At 43.4% G+C, this 19,238-nt stretch overlaps 1 protein-coding gene across 1 annotated transcript; it reads left to right on the top strand.

The window, feature by feature from the left end:
* The first annotated feature begins 986 nt into the window (after window positions 1-986).
* Window positions 987-10,888, top strand: Podxl (podocalyxin like). The gene is made up of 7 exons (XM_042696003.1): window positions 987-1,601; window positions 2,725-2,945; window positions 3,211-3,282; window positions 5,767-5,914; window positions 6,156-6,217; window positions 6,418-6,582; window positions 7,265-10,888. The coding sequence occupies exons 1-7, from the start codon at window positions 1,064-1,066 to the stop codon at window positions 7,460-7,462; spliced, it is 1,404 nt and encodes a 467-aa protein (XP_042551937.1). The 5' UTR covers window positions 987-1,063; the 3' UTR covers window positions 7,463-10,888.
* Window positions 10,889-19,238: the final 8,350 nt, after the last annotated feature.

The following is a 19,238-nucleotide window of genomic DNA, read 5'->3' as shown; positions in this document are numbered from 1 at the left end:
GTACTTCTGAGCTGCCCTAAACTTCGTGCATACATCTGTATTTCCCCTCAGCCCTTTGCCCTGCTTTAGCCTTGTTTTTAGTGATTATTTCAAGCCCACTTTCCGGGCCTATCTTTCCTGCTCTCCCTTTGTTTCCATTCATGTTTATTTCCTCCCTGTCAAGATCAGTCTAATGCTGGGCGCTGGTGGCCCACACCTGTAATCCTAGCTACTCAGGAGGCCGAGATCTAAGTATCACGGTTCAAAGCCAGTTTGGGCGGAAAGTCCTGAGACTCGAATCACAGAAAACTGGAAGTGGCGCTGTGGCACAAGTGGTAGAGTGCCTCCTTGAGCAGAAGAGCTGAGGGACCAGCAGTAGGCCCTGAGTTCAAGCCCCATGACCACCATCAACAACAACAACTGATCAGTCTAATTCAGACTTTTGCTGTGTGTCTGGTTCTCCATTGTATTTGTTGGCCCCAACATTGGACTCATCCTGAAACAGTGTCCTCAATAAACACATTGCTAAACAGCCAACTAAATAAGGTCTTCCTTCCGTGACCTCTGTTAGCCATGCGAATCACAGCCCAAATGCTGTGCCCTTCTCTGCCTTAGCCCAGCTGTGGGACTGAGACAGTGGTCTGTGGAGCCCCCATCCATCATTCTCTGTTGGGAAAGGTTGTGTGCCTCTGGGCCAGGGAAGTCCATGCATCATCCACATACGCGTGCCCTGTGGGTGTGGGGAGAGGAGTGCGGCAGACCCCAGGACAGAGAAGACACTGCAGCCAGACTGCCTGCCGCACCTTCCTAGTTACCACCACCTTCCCAGTAGAGAGCGCTTCACTCCCAGCTTCCCTTTTAGAGATCTCTGGAGAAAAGTCTGGACCCACAAACAACCCAGGTCTACAGTAAGGAAAATGGGAGGGATAGGATGAGCTGGAAAAAAGCTCTGCTTAACAACCTGTCTTGATTTTTTTTTTTTTTTTCCGTTGTCTTGTCCACAGTAGTCCAGTCCCAGTCCCAGGATAACTCCACAGCCACACCAACTAGCAACCAGAACTCTTCCATTCAAAAGCCTACTACTATGGCCACCATGGCCCCAACATCCAGTAGTTCAACGACCGTCTCAGTACCAGTCCTGGAAAGTGGCACCAAAGCATCCACAACCCCCAAAATGACGTCAGCTGCAGCTCAGCAGAATTTCACAACACTGTCCTCCAGCCTGGGTAAGAAACCCACTGGGGACAGCCCCACCACCGCCAGTGGCACCGAGGTCAACAGCTCTACGCATCCAGCGTCCTCTGTGGCCTCAACCAGCCCTGCAACCACAGGCCCCCAGAGTGGAGACAAAGCATCAACTCTCTCTGGAGACCAGAGTAATGGTCCTGTGGCCACTAAGCCCATGACCACTCAGGGAGGAGACCAGCTGACCACACAGGCTGCAACCTCTGCTCCTCATGTGTTCATCACAACAAGCCCTCATCCATCGACTAATGTCACTTCAGAGGCCCCAGAGAGCCCTCCTGAGGGACAATCAGGCTCAGTCATGGAGACTACAAGCTCAAGTCCAAGATCCAGCCTTGACCTCACCCCCACAATGCAAGAGATGTTCACCTCACATAGTAAGTAGTGCCTCAGTGTTGCAGGTTTGGTTTCTTCCCAAAGAAAACCTATTTGGTGGTCGTTTTCCAGCTCAGATAGAGGAAAGAGATTTCTCCTGAGCGGTTGCAGATGTAGACTTAAGTTTCCTTTTCATGGCCGAGCAGTGGCCAGCAGGGTGTAGGTGCCAATGCAGTGTGTTTTGGCCTGCTCAGGGCAGCACTTAAACAAGCCAGGGTGCATCCCCAGGCAGGACCGTGTGGCAGTGCAGCATGAGGTAGCAGTGCTTATCAGACTGGTTTGCTGACAACCCACCACAAAACAATGTTATATCCTCACCCAAAATACACATGTATAACACACATGTACAAAATATGTTTTGCTAAGTAGGACTGTTACAATCCAGCTATTTTCTATTCCTTTTCTTTCTCCTTTCTTTTTTTCCCTCCCTCCCTCCCTCCATCCCTCCCTTCCCTCCTTCCCTCCCCTCCCTTTTTCGTTTTCTCTCTTGCGTTCCATTATAGTGGGCCTTCTGCTTGCTAAGTGGGCACCCTAGCCTTTTTTGGTTAGTTTTTAGTTAGTTTTTCCCAGACCATCCTAGACCACAATTCTCTTACCTATGGCCTCCTACACCGTTGAGATGTGAACCCTTATACCTGGCTTATTGGTTGGGTTAGGGTCTTGCTAACATTTTGTTTTAGCTAACATCAATTGTCACCTTCCTAGTATAGCAGGGATCCAAAGTACGAACCACTTTTGTCTTCATCTAGTAAATGAATTCCCATGAGTTTTGAAGATTTTCAGTCCACTGTCTGAGAATTTCCAGGTGTGAGCCTGGCATTTCTCAGGCGACACAGGTGCACCCTGTAGTGTACAGCCTTCTACATGGGGAGAGGGTATCCTGGCCCTCTAGTAAGGCTCTGAACTTGGTAAATCTCAATCCTCACTGTGCCATCTGTGGGTACATGATCATGGGTAAATCGTTGAGCCCTCACAGCCTTGGCTTTCTTGTTCATAAATAGGTTAATGACGGCACCTCTTCCTCAGAGCCTGCTAACTCCAGCTCCTAACTCGGGAGCGACAAAACTGTCCTTTGCTCCACAGGGCATCAGCCACTCCTCATAGCCTCTTCTCTGCTCATTACAGCACTGCCAGGCACCTCTCAAGGGCCTCAGCAGCCCTTCAGCCAGATGCCACCCAGCCCAGAACCATCTATCTCTGTGGCACTGCAGCCCACCAGCTCTGCAGCAAGAACTCAGGCCACACCTGCTTTCTGGGAGCCCACAGGGCTCAACACTAAGTTGGCTCCAACCGCTCCCCAAGGCTTCAGTACCCCCTCTCCCACGTGGACTGTTGGGAAGAACAAGGTAATTCCCGCAGAGGCAGGACAAGAAAGAGAGCCCGGACCACAAGAAAAGTGTTTCTCTTCCCCCGGCTCAGGGCCATGGCTGCGCCTGTGGGGAACCATAGTCTATTAGCTCCCTTCTTCCCCCTTGCCCAAGGTTGCATAGCCACCGGCCACACCCAGATCGCCATGTGCTCCACCTTCCTGTTGTCACCCACTCACCTACCATGGGGAGGGAAGAGTCTAGATCTGCTGACTTTGGCTCTGAACCTTCATCTCACACTTAGGTAAAATGTGATCCTGCTGTAAAGCCAAGTGATGACTTGCTCATTCTGAACTTCACGACGGCCAGCTTCTGCGTGAGTAACCCCTGACAGCCCCGGCACACCCTGTGAGCAGCAAGGCAGCGAGGCAGAGGGCACAGGGTTCCTTCGCAAAGGGACAGAGCCGTGGGTTTCCACAGGGATTGTCTCTTCCCGCATGTTACAGCACAACAAATCAAGGTTCACACTTTAAGTCAAGACACATGCACAGAACTGCCACAGGACTAGAACTTGGCTTTCTTTGTAGACTGAACAGTCAGGAGACCCTGCTCCTAGTTGCTGTTTTCCTAGTATGACTTCAGTAAGTTGGCCTTTTTGGAAATGAGAGTCTAAAAGGTTTTGCATAGTGGTAAAAGTCCAGCTGCTCTAGAGGTAGACATAGGAGGATTGCAAGTCCAAAGTCAGTCATGTAGTTACTGAGTCATACCTGAAAAATTGAGTGCAAAAGGACTCAGGGTATGGCTTGAGTGGTGGAATGAGAGGTGCGGAGTTCAATTCCCAGTACTAACACCAAAAAAAGTCTGCCTAACAAATACGCTGTTCTACTAGTGGTTTTGTATTTCTAGGTCCTACACTTTCTAGGTGCCTCAGCTTTCAACCAGTCTACAACCTGAGGAGCCAAGGTTCTATGCTGAACCTATGGTTCTTGGACTTTGGTGGTGTGTGTGCATAAAAGTACATTTGTAGGCGAGGGTATAACAGTGTATGCAGCTGCCTTCGGACAGGCAGCCTCCAAGGGATAGTGTCACCTGTTGAGCCCTTAAGCTGTGACAAGCCCTAGAGCCTAGTAATGGCTCACTGCTGCCCTCTCCTGGCCAGTGCTTGTTTTCATAACTATTCTTAGCCAGAACAGGACTTTCTACAGGTTGGAGAATTTGGACTCTGCCTGTGTTTTCCCCCTTTGTTTTCTTTTGGATGTCCAGGTAAACCTTACAGAAGTACATTTTTTATTATTAGGGTTTTTAAAAGGTGCAGAATTCTCTTGAGATTGGGCTTTTAGGATAAGGCAGATATGGCATTAAGATTTACCTGGAGATAATCATTGAGCTGAATCTGGCAGGATGTGTTTATAAGAAGCATTTTCTCCCCTTTGCTTGAGAAGAAAGTCCTAGATCCCTTCTTGAGGTTGGTGGGGATTTATAAAACTTAAGGAAGTTGTAGGGAGAAACCCCAGAGGTTTTTGAGATGAGTCTTGAGGAAATCCAGGCCTCAAAGTCCTTTACTAGCTGGGCACTGTTGGCTCACACCTGTAATCCTAGCTACTCAGGAGGCTGAGATATGAGAATCTTGGTTCAAGTCAGCCTGGGCAAGAAAGCCTGTGAGACTCTTAGCTCCAATTAACCACCAGAAAACTGGAAGTGGCGCTGTGGTTCAATGTGTTAGAGCACTAGCCTAACACAGGGACATAGCTCAGGGACATTGCCTAGGCCCAGAGTTCAAGCTCCATGATAGTCTTTGACTAGCCAAGTATAGTGGCACATGCTTTTAGTCCCAGCATTTAAGAGGCTGAGGTAGGAAGATCAAGAGCTCCAAATGAGGTGTGTTTTTTTGTTTGTTTTTTTGGTCAGTTGTGGGGCTTGAACTCTGGGCTTGGGGGCTATCCCTCAGCTCTTCAGCTCAAGGTGAGCACACTCTACGCTCTACTATTTGAGCTATAGCACCACTTCCAGTTTTCGAGTGGTTTATTGGAGATAAGAGTCTCAAGGACTTTCTTGCCCAGGCTGGCTTTGAACCATAATCCTCAGATCTCAGCCTCCTGAGTAACTAGGATTACAGGTGTGAGCAACTGGTGCTCGACTCCAAATGAGATTTTTTGTTTTCAACCTCCCCCCCCCCCCCCCCCCCCAAGGCTTCATAGCTAGATTTGATCCTAAGTACCAGTAAATAAACAAAAAGTCCTTTCTTTCATCTTGGCTTCTCACTCCACAATCAGGTCAGAGAGGCAGGAAGAGAAGCTCTGATGACTTGGTAGATGGGGTAAAAGTTGTCCAAATTTTAATACACACCCTCAGCTTCAAAATCATGCTGCTATGTCATTTCTACTTACGGCTGTGTAAGCTATCTCCTGTATATCTTAATGACCCCCGCTATTATACTGCCCCCCTCAGTGGTACCTTGCTTTCCCTGTCAGCCTGTGTGTCACCTCAGCCTTGGCCTAGGGAAGGGTCAGGGACATTTAGGGGACAGTCCCCCTTGAGCTGAAAGCTGTGGCCATCACCTCCTGAAGTCTTGGCCGGGAATGAGGCCGGTTCAGGGATTCTCTCATTGGTAGTGGTGTGTGCTGTGCAAGGCCTCTCCTGCCCCTTCTATTTCAGAGGCAGGGCATGGCAGCGGTTCTGATGGAGTACTTACAGGATGGAAAGGGTACTAGGGAGAAGATAAACAGACTGAGAAGTGAGGGGAAGAGGCTGGAACGAAGCAGAGAAGGCAGACTGGCCCAGGAGGGAACGTGAGAAGGGGATCTGTTTCAGAGTGGCCAGAGGCTGCCACACCGCCGCTCTCATCTGTTCTCCACAACAGGCAGGGAGTCCTCCAGATGACAAGCTCGTCTCTCTGCTCTGCCAGTCAGTCAAAGCCAACTTCAATCCGGCTCAAGATGAGTGCACTATAACGCTGGCATGTGTTCTAGAAAGCCAGGCTGTGGCAGTGAAAGGAATAACTATTGAAAGTGAGTCAAGTGCCGGGGCCGAGGCCTGGGTGGGTGGGAATAGGGAAGGAGGGGGTAGTCCAGGAGTCTCACTGTGGGTCAGTGTGGCTCCTGTTTCCAAAGAGTTGTCAAACCATGTATCCTCCCTGGGGACACAAGAGACTGGGACACATGTAGTATGTCCTCTTGGGGACTCATTTTCATCCTCACCATCTCACTTGGAGCTGGACCTGTAAGCAGCAGCTCTCCCTCTCATCCACAGCAAAACTGCTTCCCAAGGATGTGTATGAACGGCTGAGGGACAAGTGGGATGTCCTAAAGGAGGTAAGCAGGCTGTCAGGCACTGCCTGGAGCGCAGTGCCCTCAGTGTGGAGAATTCCTACGCCATGCACGGTCTGAGGGTCTATGGGGGCATGAGGGGGAAGGTGGCAGATCCTACACAGATGAGCCCATGAATGAATTGGGTTCACACAGATGGGCCCCAAACTCCACTTTTGGCTATGTAACTTATTTTTCCTGGCCAGGCGGGAGTCAGTGACATGCAGCTGGGAAATGACAGCCCCATAGATGATGAGGATCACCTCAGCATACCCCTCATCATCACCATTGTCTGCATGGCCTGCTTCTTGCTGCTTGTTGCAGCCCTCTATGGCTGCTGCCACCAGCGCCTTTCCCAGAGGAAGGACCAGGTAAGCCAGGGGAGCAGCTCTATCACTGGACGATCCCTCACCTCCTCACTCTGTGTGATGAAGGGGAAAGTGAGTGGGCCTGGATTCTTCTGGCAGGGAGAGCCTTGCATGCCCACGGAGAGGCCTGCTTGCATCCAACCTGGGAGAGGAAGGCATGGTTGGGAAGAAGAGCAGGGTTTTAGAGGCAGAGACAGGTTCTAACTAAGCCTCTGGCTCAGTCTGCACTCATAGTGTGACCCTGAGTTAGCCACAAGTTTCTCTGAGCTTCAGAATGGTCTCCTGCATAAATGGGGTAGGGGGAGGGGAAGGAGGAAGGAAAAGGGAGGGCGATGTCTTACAGTCTTGCCCACACATTCCTATGGGGCAAGATAGGAGCTTGGAGAAGTGTTTTGGTTTAAGAATACTAAAGAGCTGAGAAACAAAAAGTTCTCTTCAAACATCTCTTTCCATAAGTTTGCCACCTGGGCAAAGGTGAGACCTGTTGGGAAATTATTTAGGATACAAGCAAGTCTCTCTGAGAGACCAAGTTAAGAAGGAGCAGTCAGTCCCATATATAAGCAATGTCAATGCTTAAGTTTAATGGGGGTCCCTAGGATGAATGAGGGTATGCTATATTAAGACTATATTGTCTCATGGCCCTCCAAAATTGCCCTTTCTCCTGGGGTCCCTGTGCCCACTCTAGCAACGACTGACAGAGGAGCTGCAGACAGTGGAGAATGGCTACCATGACAACCCAACCCTGGAAGTGATGGAGACTACTTCAGAGATGCAAGAGAAGAAGGTAGTCAACCTTAATGGGGAGCTGGGAGACAGCTGGATCGTGCCCCTGGACAACCTGACTAAGGATGACTTCGATGAGGAAGAAGATACACACCTCTAACTGGGTCTGCTGACCACCTCCCAACAGCATCAGAGCTCGATTGACCACCTGAAGTGCCATTTGGACCGAGGAGGAAAATTCCTCTCTATTAGAGAAGGGAAAGACGGAGAGAGTGGGGACTCTGAGGATTACCATTTCCTAATCCCCCAGGGCCTTAATTTTTTCCTTTTCAAGCAAACAAATCACATTATGTCTAGATTCCACTTATAAAACAATCCTGTAGTGCCTGAGTTCAGAGCTGCTGGAACGTGACTAAGAGAAAGAGGAGAAAGCCATGTAAGGGAGTTTAGAGGTCCTCTATAGAATCCTTTCATTTTGTGGGTGAGATGACTAAGGCCGAAAAGACTTGCCAAGTAACTTGCATAGGGTCACTTGGTGGCAAATAGTTCTCCCTTTGGTCTAGTGCTTGTTTGTATCATGCCACATTGCTGTGTTCACCCAGGCCTCTCCCAGGCAGGGGATGATACTCCAAGGGGTGGGAAGGACAACGCGTCTGTATCCTGTCTTGTGGGATCTGATTGTTCAAAGGATACTGCTTGAATTTCCATGTCCAACCCCAGACTTGTCTTCTAGTGTCCCTTCTACCTTCCACTCCCCACATCTTTACTTACCTTGCTTTACTCACTGTATCTCAGAGTCCCTGCAATTAGCCCCCCCACCCCCCACCCCGTTTCTGGATTTTGTTTGGTTCTGATTTTCCTGTATTTGCCTAATGAGATTGAGACTTACCTCACACCCTGTGAAAGGTCTGCTTAAGGGATGGGAAGGTGAGAAGGGGCTGCTTCTCATCCCAGGTTAAACAGCTCATAGCAGCCAAGTTGAGACTCAGCACTAACACTAGCCTATTCCAAGGCAATTCTTGAAGATATTCTCCAATATCTCCTACCAGGGACTTAAAATCTATAGCAACTACTGAAAACAAGATGCCTTTTTTTTAAAATTCACTGCTTGTTGATGGGGTAAATCCATGAGGAAGGCCTGGTGTCAAAGAGCAAGTCTAGAGAACAGATCTATCCCAGGGCCTTGATCAGCAAATGCATCTCAATAGACAATCCATTGAAACAGCTACAAGTTGGGCATTATTGTTTCACAGGGAATCAGGGACTTTTCAAGTTGCTGAGTATTGTTTAATTCAGCTTTCCACTGCCAAAGCTTGAACAATGGAGACTAATCTCACTAATTTGGCTTCTCCTGCCAAAGAGAAAGGAAGGTTCAGAACACACAGTGCAGTGCATCTTATTAACATGACAGTTTCCCATTCTTTGGGCCTACAGCTAGGCTTTGCTCTTCTCTGTTCTTGGTGGGGCCACTATAATTTTCCCTAGCTCCTGGTGGCATCTCAGGGAAACACAAAGCCATTTCAGTATCTCAGCACAGTGTTGTTAAGCTGAGCAGTCAGCTGCCTTGTAGGTTCCTGCAGACTAGACATAGGGAAGTTTCATCTAGTTCCCTGTATGAAAATTTCAACTTGTGACATATCTATCGCTCCAGGGTGTAAATTCCTTGGAACCAGCTCTGGACTTTGGGGCAGCTTACTTAAATAAACAGTGGAGTTCACAGGGGCCTGGTCCCTTTTTTATAGCAGTAACTGCTCTAATGCTCCAGGAGATAATAAGGAAGCCCCAGAGTCTCCCAAGAGTTGAGAGATGCTAAGTACGGCAAACCAGGGTCTAAACACGTGCCCTGCTTCTCTTAGGAGGTAGAAATGGGTTAGGATAGAAAGCAGTGCTAGTTTTGGGGTCAATAGAGATCTTGTTACTCTGGAAAGAGATCTGCTTCCTTCCTTGTTGCCCAGCATTTGGTTCTGTCCCTATTTCTGTCACAGTGGACTTGGGTGGTTCTGAATTATAATCACCAGCAGTTTGACAGTGAAAACTTTTCCCTCAAACTGGTGAAAGGCTGTAACTGACATGCTTCAGATAAAAGCCCAATGTCAGCAGGAGGGAGCAGAAATGCTATCTGGTAAAGAGGAATGACCATGGCGGAGCCCACAGAGAGCCTGAGGAAGCTTGAGGATGACCTAAAGTTCCTTACTTAAGTCTAATTTGTGTTGCTTTTTTTGAGCGCGATTTTAGAATTAGCTACCTGGCCTTGGCTTGCTGTCACTTAAATATCATGGGTCATACCAGCAACATACCATCGATAGGTCATAGCAGTAGCATCTCTGAGTCTTCTTTCTTCACCTTCACTGGGTTTTCGGTGCTCTGATAATCTGGACCAAGAAGAGGTAAGAGGAACAGGGCCTCATCAAGACTTTACAATCAGTTGTACCAAAGAAATTAGCGCTGTTACAGTGGCAAACTGGTTTCCTCAAAGCTGCAAAAAGCACAGGCTTGAGTAGTTTGGTGGGACTACACAGAAGGCATCACGCTCTTGGGAGAATCCTGCCAGCACTGAGCATTCCTGCTTACAAAGGAGGTACAGACTAGAGTCTGCTTCAATCTAGGTATTTCTGGGGTTTTTTTCCCTTCTAAAGAAAGCTTGAGCTTTATCACTGGGGGTGGGGAGAATACACTAAAAACTTGGAAGAACAAGTTTAAACACATACTCGTATTTTATGACAATGTAAATATTACAGCCACATATTAATTTTCCCCTCACTGCTTAAAGTGAATACTTTGAAAAACAGGTTAGTTAAAAGAGCTATTTTCCCCCTCTGAACAAGGATGTAAATGTCTATTACTAGAACTGACAGTTTTTTTTTAATGAAAAAAATTACAACTGGTGATAAATATGTATGTATCTTATATATAGGGCTTTAATTTTAAAAGTCCCAGTACCACTGTAGTGAGGGCTAGAGTCAGTTGCTTAGGCTGGAGTAATTCTGTTATCCACAAAGGTAGCAAATTGTTTGAAATCATACAGGCAGTGACAGAAACGATGTTAAAACCTGAGTCCATGAACTTAATGTCCTCTGAAGGTCTGCTACTCAAGGCACCAGAAATTGGTATCATTCCTTCCCCCAAATTCTTGGCAAGATGGGGGAGAGGATGAAGGCAAAAATGGTAATGCTACTGGTCCTTTACATTTCCTCGGGGCATTTGGATCTTCCTGCCCAGACAGCTGAACTGAGCTTGCATTTAGCAGAGCCACGGATCAAAGGGAACAAGATAGGAAACGGCAGAGAAGACAAGCAAAACCAGGGTGCAACTTGTTGCTGCCACTAGGTGAGTCCCTCAGGTCTACTGAAAACCCAGCATTGGGGAAGAGAGGGTTCCCATTTCACAGGGGTTTTCTTGTTACTAGTGAAATATTAAGTAGTTTGCCTAGGAGATGGAGGGAACAAGTGTCTTGGTGGACAGGGGTCTGAAGTACACTGGAATTTATAAGAGAGACTTGTTTGTAAAGACTATATAATTGCATTTTCTTACAAAATATATTTTGGAAAATTGTACACTGTCAATTAAAATGCTTTTGTCTAAGTTCGTTCAAGTCTTAGTATTTTGCTCCAATTGGCTTAAATTCTTTACCTATGCTTCATCAGTGAAACACATCAGGTCTCTATCACCCCTAACTCCATGCATAAAGCAATCCCTGTCTTGATGATTTCCTGATCTGTGATGGTAGAGAGATAAGGGAGAAGCTGGACAAAGGGGACTTTGGAGGTGGTGACAGTTCACACCACCCCAGGCTGTCCAGGATTTTTAACTAAGAGGACCTCAGTGTCTCCCCAAGGCTGTCTTACTCTTACACATTTGTTCTCCTCGGTTCTGCCTTGGATACAACCATGAGTCACCACTACCAAATATCTCCCTGGGAGCTACTGAACTCTGAGCAGAACAGAAACACAGGCCAAGAGACAAACACAAATAAAAATGTAAGACAAGCAGCTCTGTTCTGGCTGTTTCTGCCCATAAAAGGATCTGTTGTACTTGCCTGTCTGTCCTACAGGTACAGAGGAAGCACTGAGGGGGTGGTACTGTCACCTGCCCCTTCCAGGACAGGGAAACATTCCCAGCGTGCGGGAGGGAAATGACTGCCAGGCTGAGTTGGTCTATTTTGGTTACTAGACACAAAATCTCTCCTTTTGCCTCCATCTTAGTTTACAAAACACTTTCCTATCATAAGAAATAATACCTTACAAGGAGAAATGAGAGACTAATTATTCTCTGGGTTTGCATAGCCACTGCAATGAGTCTTAAGCCTTGACTCCATTTTTTTCCCTTCCACGCTACATTTTCTTTCTTTTTTTTTTTTTTTCTGGTCGTGGGGCCTGAACTCTGGGCCTGGGCGCTGTCCCTCAGCTCTTCAGCTCAAGGCTAGCGCTCTACCACTTAAGCCACAGCGTCACCTCCGGCTTTTTTCTTTTTTGCTTATGTGGTACTGAGGAATCGAACCCAGGGCCTCAGGCATGCAAGGCAAGCACTCTACCACTGAGCCATCTTCCCAGCCCCCACGCTACATTTTCTACATTCACCTTTCAGTTTCTATATTCACCTTTCAGTTCAAACATAAAATTCATTTCATCTTTAAGCTACAAAGACTGATGTTACTATGTGATTTCTTTCACCTAGGAGTGCTGACAGGCAGCAGACATGCTGAAGCCGGACTTGGGCCAGGGTATTTTGAGTGCGCCAAGAATACAGAAAGGACCCTATCATAAGTGCCAACAACTCCCACAGGACCTGGCCTGGCTCAGGCATACTGTTCTAGCAGTGACTCAGTTTATCATGGCCACAAATTGGATCTAAGACTTCTCTTCCTGAGGCAGTCACTGACCCTGTTCCCTGTACCCTACCAAGGTGCTCTCACTGTTGGCATTTTAAAGGTCTGACATTCACACTTCACATTGTATACCGTCCTTTCAAAGCTTGCCTCTGGCTACTCTAAATGAACATTAGTGGTAAATACTGAGATAGCATTTTCCAGTGTCCCTGGCAAGCAAGACCTGCAAATTATAGACAATTTCAAGACTACTGAACATTACATAGAAGTTTGTGGACATGGAGATAACAAAATTCAATGTCTCCAAGGCTGCCCATTCTCTGCCACAAGTTAAGAAGTGACCAAGTATAGAAGTCTTCCATTTGGGGTTTTCCAATAGCCAAAACAGACCAGTGGACAGGCCACCTGAAGGGCAGTAATGGCAGTGTAACTCCAAATATGGTCTACAACATAGTCCCACTCATTCTTTTTTTCTAAGACATATAACAGGCAGTGCAGTGTTAGCGAAAGTGAACAGCCTCTGCCAATACTTCAACCTCTACCAGGACTTATACCATAGGCCCGGCATTCCCTCCCACTTCCCCCACTACTACCCCATACCACCAGTTTCTATGAATAATGTGGTTGTATCTTAGAAAAAGTCAAGGGAGTACAAGCACAGGTGGTGTAAAGTACCAGCTCACAGCTGACATACGTCACCACACATCTCATATGAAGCTTATTGCTGTGAAGGTGTCTCTTTTTGATCCCTTTGAGTTCTTTGGATTAACCAAGGAAAGGGCCTTATCACTGTACCTCATGTTTTCCCGTTTTGAGAACACAAAGAAATGTTATTTCTGAGCCACACTCAAAGCATACCCTAGAAATCAGAACTATGCAGTGAGATGTGGGTTACACATCTATTTTTGAATAAGTAGCTGACAACTCCTGAAGTCTGGAGTTGTCACAAAGCCAAGAACATGTGTACTTGAATAAAACACCCTTTGAGGGAAAAGTACAAAAACTATACACAAATATTTTAAATGCTGACGAGTTTTGGAAAACGCACGACATCCTGTGTCCATATATAATTTTATTAAGAAAATGAACAAAATATTCTTTCTGCATATGTACATTACATACAATTCTACAATTGCAATCATTCATCATATCACTCATTTATTCACAAAGTGGTGATAATGTATCAAACCTGAATCAGAAAATTACTTGTACTGAAAAGAAATCCTAAAATGTGCATATGAATAGGACAAAAGGTGAACCACAGATCATGAAGGGGATGGGAAAGACTCAATAACTCATCACAGCCCAGCAGTAACTTAAAACAATGATGTTAAAGAGGTTTGAATCCCCTCAAAATACTGTTTAAATGCTCCAACTAGTACATACCAACCTTCCAGATGTTATTTCCATTTGTAATGCAGGTACTTTAGAAGCATGGCCACAGAAGTGGCAAGAGGGTAGAGGAAGGAAAAAACGACAACCTGACAAGTTGGTGTTCTTCACATACCAAGAGTAAGTGACTGAAATGCAAAAGTGAGCTGATATTTAGGGAAATTCAAGTTTTTTGAGAGACATTTGCTTAGCCATGATAAGGAACTTAATCCATTGATTTCTTACATTATGTTCATACTGTCTGTATAAAAGTTCCTCATGCCTTTTGTGTGCAGGTTTAATTATGGCCATACAAAACAGCCCATCCATTCACAACAGAATGCTCCTTATGGTATAAATAAGTCTATGTGCTTTTGGTGGTACTTAGAGTTAAAAAAATTCAAATGAGTATTAAAGATGAAATTTCCAATGACCTCCACAGCTGCTGAACAGTATCTTGTAGCCATACTTCAAGCTCAAAGACTCATCAATAGAATTATGTTCACAATCTCATAGAATTATGTTCACAATCTCTAGAGAAGGGTTATGTTTAAGAAATCTAAGCAAAGGAAACTATAAGGAAATACGTTTACAACCTGGTCTTCCCTGCATACATATAGTAGAAGACAATGAAAATAGCTAACAATTTTTTTTTTTACTTTACCATATTTGATAATGTGAAAAAGTCAGGAGAAAAAAATTTAGTAATTTCCTAATTTTCTGTGATCTGTATTTTTATCATCAAGAAATGCTTTTTCTTTTATAGCTACATAAAGGATATTATAACACTCTGCATTTGCTGGCAGCTGTCACAACAACATGTTCCCAGGCCAGGAGAAGGCCCTCACAGGGAAGATTTGCTGCAGCACCAAGAAAGTGACCCACAAAGAGGCTCGGTTGGCTACGACGGAGCTCAATCTAATTTCTAGCATCATTTTGCTTCTAAGTATCTTTTTGAAGATACTTCTCAAATTCTATCAGAATTTCTAATTACTGGCCACCAAGTATTTGCCAATTATAAAATTTATGAGTTGACTTTAGAAAAATTTTAACATCTTTCCCAAGTGACGTATGAATACATCACGTTGGGAAAATGGAATATTGTTTTATTCTCAAGACTAAAAAAACCAAAACCAAAACCAAAAACATAACAACAACAACAACAAAAAAAAACATAAGAGGCCCCTAGCTCTCCTGTATTCTTCTGAGGGCAAAGACAATTACACTCAGGTTTTGAAGTAGCAGTAAAGGAATGAATCTCTTTAAGAAGAAAACAAAAGCCGGGCGCTGGTGGCTCACACCTCCTAGCTACTCATGAGACTAAGATCTGAGGATTCAGGTTAAAAGCCAGCCTCGGCAGGAAAGTCCATGAAACTCCTTTCTCCGATAAACCACCAGAAAACCGGAAGTGTAGCCCAAGTGGTAGAGCACTAGCCTTGAACTGAAGAGCTAAGGGACAGCACCCAGGCCCAGAGTTCAAGCCCCACAACCAACCAAAAAAAAGAAAAAAAGAAAAAAAGAAGAAAACAATTCAGATATAGACATATCTACAAAGAAATCTGCTCACATTATTTTGCAACTTTTAAATTGATCTGAGAGCGACTGTATCACACATATAATCTTAATTCACTCCAAAAGATATTTCACACAAGTTAAAAAGCAAGCTGACTAAAGGTAATGGTTAGGGGGAAAAAATCCATTTTTATTTTTCTAAATAGATGGTTCAAAATTTTTACTGGTTAGTCATCAAAATTATTTGTTTTTGAGAGAGGGGATCTTATGAAGATCAAATAACATGGCTAGAAAACACAGCTTCCCACATAGAAGACTACTCATATATAATCTTGTACTATTATCCAGTTCAGCACTGGGCTGACAATTATTTCCCCAGGTCTTACAACTCTGTATTTGGTTCTAGCACGTACATGTAAAACTAAGCCAAGTCTTTACTAAGGCAGAAGTAGCACAGAACTTCTAAAGCAAGCAATTAAAAAGATGTAAAGCCACATATTTGTCTCCACAGCTTCCCATTTCAATTCAATGAAACCATAAGGCAACATGTTGAACAGCCACTTGTAAATATACACTAGCATGGCTTTGATGATTTAAGAGCCTTTCTTTGGTTGCAACTGAATTTTTATAAAACTTTGCCAGCTACAATAGAATTGAGACTTATTCTAGATATCTTCTCTAACTTAAAATCACTACACAAGTGAAAAGGACCTAAAGCATAAGCCAAAATTGTAAAACCTCTGATATACAGGACTTATTTATTTACTGGCAAAGAAAAAATAAGCAAAGACCCCTGGGATTACATATGACTGATTTAAGGCATGAAAATTAATGTTAGTTCAATTCTGTACGGGTTATAAGCTATATATGAAATGACCATTTATTTCCTATTGTAAAGGTATAGCGAACAATCTAAAAACACTAATCTGTTAAGACTTGAGATTCACCACACACAAAAAAGAGATCACTAAAAAAATATAGCTCAAAACCATGCACATAGTTGTTTATACTCCTCAATATTAAAGAGAGTGTTTTTCTTTCCTGCCAACTAATCTGATACTCATTAAGCAGTGAATGAAACTAAAGAATCATGCTAACTCCCCATATGGTCCAGAGCTATATAGCAGCCAAGGCTTACATATGATGGATAGGGAAGTTCTGTGGGAACCCAACAACTCATGGTTCTTTATAATGGACCTGGATGTATATATGAAACTAACTACCTTGTTTAAAATCTAAAACTCATTCTACTAGGTTTTAAGGACTCATGATCCCTATTTGGGAGAAGGGAAGAAAAGATAATGATCCAAGAAATGCTTTCTATTGACTATTCTGAGTAACTAGACATTCTGGAAAAATGAGCTTTGATCTCTTTTGATAGTGTTTTTCCTAGCTCTGCACTAATAAAATCATTCAGGGTTAAAAGTAAAAGAGGTTTCTATTTCATTTACATTTTTGAACCTTCAAACCTATAAGCAAACAGCTCCCATTTCCCCCATACTAACATATCCTCTCTAGCACTGCTCCTGAGGTTCAATACTTGCATGTCAAAATGCCTTGAATGGGCAAAATAGGATGTTGTACACAAATGTATGATAGTTTACTATGGCTATTGCATAGCAGATTAGAAATGAAGACATATGTTTTCATAACTGTGGTATCTTAGAACTGGTCTCCTTCCTTACCAAACATCCTACCAACATCACCAACTTTTCTTTTTGTTGTTGTTGACTGATAGTTGTCAAATGGTATCACATAAAATTCTGATTTGAAGAAAGCTTGGAAATATTTAAAGAACATGATTTCATATTAGCACCTCTAATTTCTAAATGATAATCTCTAATCAAAAGACCAATCTTCTCTGCTTTGTGTTGCGAACTGGGATCTAGTTCAAGATCTCTAACATTCGAGTTCTATCTGAGAGAAAAGCATAGATTTCTCATGAGGGTCTTTCACTCCACATTATCAGAAAAGTTTATTTTTACAATATAAGCTCTACTAATTTCTTGGCTATGGAAGCCACTATCAGATGAGTTTTACAGTAGGCTTTATAGTAAGTTTAGTCATTTGGAATTGGATCTAAAAATTACATTCTTGATGGGAAGAAACATTTATATGAGTGTGTTGTTTTTTTCTTAAGGACTGACTAATAATCATTTGATAGCAATCAAAATCAATCTTAATATTTAACTTATTAGAAATTAAAAGTCAATTTTTAACACCAGCAGAAAAATGAATGTTACCCATGGAAGTTGGGAACAGAGGAAAGTGGGCTAGAAACACAACCAAAAAAAATAGGCAAATGAATTTTGGTGGTATGCTGAGCTCCACCAACATTCTTACAAAATTGTACTCTACAAATAGTGACAATAATTCCTCGTGCCAGGAAAACAAGCCAATCCAGGTTCCTCAATTAAAGAGGCTACAGCCATTACTATTCTAAGCAAAAATGATGCGTATTTTTATTGTAAGATTTAAGTATTACTTTAATAATATGCAAATTTTAATTTCACTGTCCTCTTGTCATAAGCAAGGATAATAGAGCACAATTATTTTTACCTGTTTTTCCCAAGCTCTGTAATAGTTCTAAGCAATGCTACAAAATTTTAGAAAGTCTAGGAAAAACAAAATGGAGAATAAGGTTAAACTGGTTAAGAAAAACAAATGGAAACACAATTTACATTAGGTGAGTAGAAGGAATTCAAGGTTAAAACATCATGTATAAATAAAGCTCTGAAGCATTATTTATGGAAGAAAACAAAGAGCGTATGGCAAAGAAATCAATAGACTACAAAGAGTCTAGTCTCTCACCCCAAAGGGGAAGAACTATGGTAATGTCATTCAGCTCAGCTAGTCTTCTCCAAATTATTTCAACGAACTTGGAAACTTCAACTTTTAGACTAGATGTTTTAGATAACCAAATTGTCAGAATACAAACCATGCAAACAGAAGTCAACAGTCAAAAATCCACTGAAAGAATAAAACTATTTGGAACACAGTAAAACAAAAATCTGCATGAAAGCCCAAAGATTTAATTTACAAGCACTGTCACTTGCACATCTCTATTGAAACTCCTCTAACAACTGTAGTCCACCCTATCCCTCAGTCATATGAATACCCTAAACCAAGCATTAATTGACACTTGGTGAGGGCTGGGAAGGTGGCTCAGTGGTACAGTGCTTGCCTTGCATGCATGAGGCCCTGGGTTCGATTCCTCAGTACAACATAAGCAGAAAAAGCCGGAAGTGGCACTGTGACTCAAGAGGTAGAGTGCTAGCCTTAACCTGAAGAGCTAAAGGACAGCACCCAGACCCAGAGTTCAGGCCCCATGACCAACAAAACAACAACAACAAAAACCACACACACACAAAGAACAAAAACTTGGTGATCATGCTATAATCCTAGCTTCTCAGAAGGCTGAGATTTTTGGATTGTGGTTTGAAGCCAGCCTGGGCGAAAAGATCACAAGACTCTTCAATTAACCACAAAAAGCTGGAAGTGGAGCTGTGGCTCAAGTGGTAGAGCACTAGCCTTGAGCACAAAAACTCAAGAGGACAGTAGAGTTCAAACCCCAGGACTGGCAAAAAACAGAAAGAAACAAAAACCCTTGGCAATCACCAAGTCCAGGCAAGAATTTCTACAATGGGATGATAGATAAACAAGGATTTTAAGAATTAGGAAGGCTTAAAAAAAAAATTAGCCAGGTGACTTTAACATTTAGAGTACACACTACAAATTCCCAACTATTGTACAACACTCAACCTGCCAAGGACTTCATAAAACTTTCACTCAGAAAACAATCAAATGATTCATAGTTACTAAGATTCCATGTAGTCTTCTTTGTATAACTATCATGGAATTGAATATAACTCAGGGAGTATAAGTGGGAACATATTTCCAAGTACAACATTCTCATTCTCTAACTAAATGATTAAGTGCCTCAAGCTAGCTTTTGTTCATAGGTTAAAATTTAAAATCCGTTTTTATTAAATCAAACTGTTAATATGTATTTTTTACATGGCAGTTTTAAGATGCTAAACATTTATATACAATATACATAATTTAATCAAGAATGTAGTTGTATAATCTTGAACAAATCACTGAGCTCTAAATCTCAGAAGCATTTCTATGACAAATGAATTAATTTCCCATCAGTTTTTACTAACTGGACATGGATAGACAAGTTTTAGTATAAATGGAAATCACATCTAAAAGATTAACCTTGATA

This window comes from Dipodomys spectabilis, unplaced genomic scaffold, assembly GCF_019054845.1.
Source record: "Dipodomys spectabilis isolate Male_0828 unplaced genomic scaffold, ASM1905484v1 ptg000197l, whole genome shotgun sequence".
NCBI classification, from domain to species: domain Eukaryota; kingdom Metazoa; phylum Chordata; class Mammalia; order Rodentia; family Heteromyidae; genus Dipodomys; species Dipodomys spectabilis.
This window is presented reverse-complemented; position numbering and strand designations above follow the sequence as displayed.